General features: G+C 40.3%; 1 protein-coding gene across 1 annotated transcript; it reads right to left on the bottom strand.

Annotated features, from left to right (window-relative positions):
• Positions 1-4616: 4616 nt before the first annotated feature.
• LOC132424336 (signal transducer CD24-like) lies at positions 4617-4853 on the bottom strand. Its single transcript, XM_060010107.1, has one exon. It carries the CDS (start codon positions 4851-4853, stop codon positions 4617-4619), a length of 237 nt encoding a protein of 78 aa, XP_059866090.1.
• Between the last annotated feature and the right edge of the window lie 227 nt (positions 4854-5080).

Genomic DNA, 5080 nt, shown 5'->3' on the forward strand with positions numbered 1-5080 from the left:
TAGGTAGTAGGGGAAAACTGTTGATATTAAATATAACTTTATAAGATTTGAACATGGAAAATTGTTGGGGTCTTTTTGAGCTCTGTTGACTCAGTGGACAGGGGCGGGGAGTTGGGAGAACTACTCAGAGCTTCTAAACTGAATAATTTAAGACTGGTTCTTAGAATAAATACTACATTTCCAGAGCCTTTCTTTATTCCTAAGACTGCCCATGAAAAGGGTTCCTCTTCACTTCCTTCTTAATTGAGTTTGGGAGAAAGGAACCAAAGGAGAAAGAAATCAAGATCCAGGGTCGGATGACCCGACTACAACACGACTTAGGAAACAAGAGTTTTTAATTCTAAAATTTGAGCTATGAGATATGAAACTAGTGTTCATTAATATTTATATTGGTTAGGAATGTACTCTGCTAAAAGCAGAAGAAAATCCATCAGACAATGGTGTAAACAAATAAGGTTGGCTTTGTTTTCTCCACACAAAGTCCAGGGCTGTTTCTTGATGACAGCCCTTTGTATAGAGATAATTTTATTCATGACTGTTCCAAAGCAGAGTTGTTGCCTGGTTATCATGCGAAAGGCCATCAGAACAGGGAACCAAACTATCTTCTCAAGGGTCACACACAGCTGTTCTGGGAACCTGTATTGCATACCGTGTACAATTGGGGAGGAGAAAGTCAGTGGAACACAGGGAGGTGGTGATGGAATCATATGAATGACAGAGATGGGGAAAGGTTTTTAGTAGTTGCCATAGTAGGAAAAAACTTCAAGGACAGAGAGATCAAAAGGATAGTTATAGAAAGCTTTCTGTATTGGATGAAAGTGCTTGTGCTGTCCCTTGAAAACCTGCAGTGATGATAGGCATGATCCTTTAAAGTTTCTAGTAATGAACAGTAATTCTTTGAATGTAACGTGAATCCTCAGGTGACCAGGATTACACTGGTTGTATATTGGGGGCCACCAGACAGGTTGTATGAATGTAGGTGCAGAGCTGGCCTATGCTGAAACAAAGCACTAACAAAAATCCAAGCCCCACCAACCACACCAACTCAACTCCTAGAAAAATAGTGTCAAACAGTGCCAAAGAACAGACGCCAAACATATACAGTGATGGTTTTTGGAATATCATTGCAAACCCAGACAATTTGGGAAAGAATACCATTTTAAATTGTGTGTTCTTGGTAGAAAACCAGATGTAGGCAGCATTATATGAATTTTCTAAATTTATGGGAGTCTAAAAATTTGCTTATGAAGTTACCTCCTGAAAATTGGTTTTTAACCTAGACTTGATGATTTTTCTCTTTCTTCAGAAATTAGTCTTTTTTTCCTAGAAGAATTGAGGGGGCAAAGGCAGATATCCTGAGACTGGATCCAGTCTTTCGCCCTTCCTAGCATACTGAGACCTGATAGTTTGGACTTTACTTTTACTCCAGATATTGCAGTTAAGGAGACTTTTGAATTGCTGGTCCTGTCTGCTGTCTTTCTTCAGAAACTGAAGAAAAAGATATCGAAGCATGGTTAAAAGATGTGGTAGGGCCAATAACAGCCCCATGATCCCTGCTTCCTTCATGCATTTATATAAGTTTCCCCCCTTGAGTGTGGACTGAACCTAGTGACTCACTAGTGAATAAAATATGACAAGAGTCACGTGATGTCATTTTCGAAGGTAGGTTATGAAAAGACTATGGCCTCTGTCTTGGGAAGCCTCTCTTTCTCTAACTTGCTGTGAAGGAATCCAGTTGCCACGTTGTGAACTGCTCTCTGCTGAGACCTACATGGCGAGGAGCTGACGGCTCCAGTCAGCATCCAGGGGAGACCAAGGCCTGCCAGGAGACATGTGAGAAAAGCTGGAAGCAGTGTCTCCCTCAATTGAGCCATGAGGTGACTGCAGCCTTGGCTGACACTTGACTGCAGCTTAAAAAGAGTCACTGAGCTGGAGGCACCCAGCTAAGCTACACCTGGTTTCCAGCCCATGGAAACTGTGAGTTAAATACATGCTGTTTCAAGTGGCTAAATTTGGGGGTAAGTTGTCATGCAGCAATAGATAACTAATACCACTATCATGAATGTAAATCCTCAAAGGCTGAGAAGTGCTACAGACTAGATAACAATACAGTTGACCCTTCAACAACGTGGGAGTGAGGGGTGTTGAACCTCCATGCGGTTGAAAATTCATATATAATTTATAGTCAACCTTCTGCCCTCTGTACACATGGATCCTCCATAAACACGGTTTCGCATCCACAGATTCAAGCAACTGCAGATTGTATAATACTGTAGTATTTACTATTTAAAAAAACTCTCATGTAAGTGAACCCATGCAAGTTCAAACCTGCGTTGTTCAAGGGTCGGCTGTACACAGAATTCAAATTTCAGTGTTAGTTATGGACTCAGGTCTATCCACTAGGACTTCTAGTTTATTGGCGAGTTTTCTCTCCACCCTGGAGGATGTACCCTACAAAGTAGCAAATAGAGATTCAGGTCAAGCAGCCAAGGGGAGGTGTCTTGTGTGTGGTTCCTACTGAACTTCTGTAGCGAGCTCTCCACCAGGACTGTGGATCATGCTTACAGAACCAGAGAATCAGAGTTCAAGTCCAGGCCCAGGTGATTTAGGACCAGTGGTGTAGGGTAGCTGGCTACAACTTGTCTGGGAGGACCTATGGTGCACATTTCTTCCCACTCCCACATCAGTGTCATGAATTGGATAGTTGGAGATTGGGTATGGTGGCAGTATTTATACTAAAAAATTTTTTAAATGCTACAAATCAAGGTTTTCTCCAAAAAGTCAACTATTAAACATTTACCAGCAAACCACTGTTTGTAACCAAGAGCCGCGAATCCTCACAGACCCAAGGAGCCACCTGAATTCCATTTCTAGTGAAGTTAATCAAGGCTGAGGGAAAGAAGAAGGTGATCACAGCTGCCCTCAGGGAGGAAGACAAAATAGGAAGTTGAGCTGGGACTGGAAACATCACTGCAGACTTGGGAAGCCTAAACTGATGCAAGATGCCTCAGTCTCTTGAATTTGGATTGGTATAAGCAAGATCCTGGTAGCTACTGTTATCACCATTTAGAAGATACGGATACTAAGAAGTAGAGGCTTTTTTTTTTTCTCTTTCAGCCATCTTTTTATTTATAGTTTGTGTTTAATGCAAATCAATTCCATAACAAGAGAAGTTACTATGAATCAAAACATAAATACACAATATACAATCCAAAATAGATGTACAGCATCCAGGTACGAAACAAAAGAGAATGTTCATTCACACACACAGTAGCTTGAGATCTGCTGGACATGGTTGTTCCAGTGTAGATTTCTAAAGATGGAAAAAAAATGACTTTGGTTATCAAGACTATTGTGGCCATATTAGATTTCAGAACATCTAAGCATCAGTGTGTGACCATGCTAACAAAAGACTTTAGGGAGTGTCTATTTTTAAAAAGGTTTCTGTGCATCAAGGCAGTTGTGAAAAGATTTACTTTCCAAAATCAAGCCCACTTTAGGCTTTGGACCAGGTTCTAACTATCTAAAAATACTGAATGATAACATAAAGTGTTCCAAATGTGGCTATTCTGATTCAGTTTAAAAAGAAGTATTTACAGAAAAGAGTATAAAAGTTTTTCTGAATTTAATGTAAGCAAGCTTCCAGTCTTCCCTTACCAAATATATTTGATTTATAGTTTAGCTCCTTCACATATCTGCCTTTTTAATTTCAAGATTTGTCAATCTTACCTTCAAAACAGATCATTTTTTAAACTGTAAAAAGTATTCGACATATGCAGAAATAAAAAGCATTTTGAAATTAGTTGAGATCAATGTAATTCTACTCTTTGTTATCTGTTTAGCTAAATGAATCTACTGCTCTTTTTGAATAAGAATAGTTGATAAGTATATAAGCAAAATGTACTCATTATGCTTGGATTTGGGGTAGATTCCAATCCATCATTGCCCTGGTACATATCAATGACTATATAAAAATTCAAATGCAATGTCAAACCCAAACCCTAAGGGAAAGAGTTCAGTTTCCAAGAGAACAGCGATAGCTTAACATAAAATTTTCTCTAGAGTATATCAGCATTAAATTAGTACTGCTGAAACAACACATTGAGCATTTACAGTAACACCTGGAAGTTCCTTCTAATGTACATATAAAATAGAATCACAGAAGTTTGTTTTGCCTCATTGTTTTATGGCCTTATAAATTTAATGAACAAATGAAAACTGAATCTCTGTTCCACATCCCATTCTTTATCTCTAGGTAAGATAAAATCTATTCTCACTTTCAAGATAGAGTTTTATGTGTCCATACTTCTTAAGCCACATTTAAGGAAATCATCTCTTAACTAATTTTGGATGTTGTCTCTCTTCATCTTGTACAGGAAACTCCAGCAGATTTAATATTGGCATTCATCTAGTCAAACCCTTCATATGCTCTTCAAACCAATCAAATTTGGGATCCTCAACAGTTTCTGTCAATAAAATAAGGTGTGGAACTAGCAGATTCATTCAATGAAGACCTGTTTTGTTTTTTGTTTTTCCCTTGTCACACTGGATGTCTGGATGCCATCTGAATTGGGTTTAGAGGATGGGAAGTATAGATGTGTCTTGGCCTGAGTCTCTTAACAGTAGAGATGTAGAAGGGAGACCGAGATCACCAAGAGACTGGCTGTTGACTGCAGAGCACCGTCACTTGCCTTGGTGGTGGCATTTGCTGGACTGGGGGCAGCTGAGGTATGCTGGGAGGAATTACTTGAAGGTGTTACAACAGTTGTTTGATTTGAATAAACCTGCGTAGGTAAGAGCAGTGCCAGGAGCAGCAGCCCCAGTCCAAGCCTGGCCACCATCGCTCTGCCCATGTCCGCTCCGTCAGTGCACAGCGCGTCTCACTGGATGCGGGGTGCGTGAAGGATTGCTGGCTCCCGGCGGACGCAGGCAAGGTCGAAGTAGAGGTATTAAGTAGTGTTCCAGGGCCACAGAATTAGTAAGGGCAGAGCCTACACCTGAAGCTTGGTCTGTGTGGCACAGCAGCAATATTAACAAGATGCTCTATTTGCCCTCACTCTGCTTTGTCTTCTGGCCCTCT

The sequence above is a fragment of the Delphinus delphis genome, chromosome 4, assembly GCF_949987515.2.
Source record: "Delphinus delphis chromosome 4, mDelDel1.2, whole genome shotgun sequence".
Classification (NCBI taxonomy): Eukaryota; Metazoa; Chordata; class Mammalia; order Artiodactyla; family Delphinidae; genus Delphinus; species Delphinus delphis.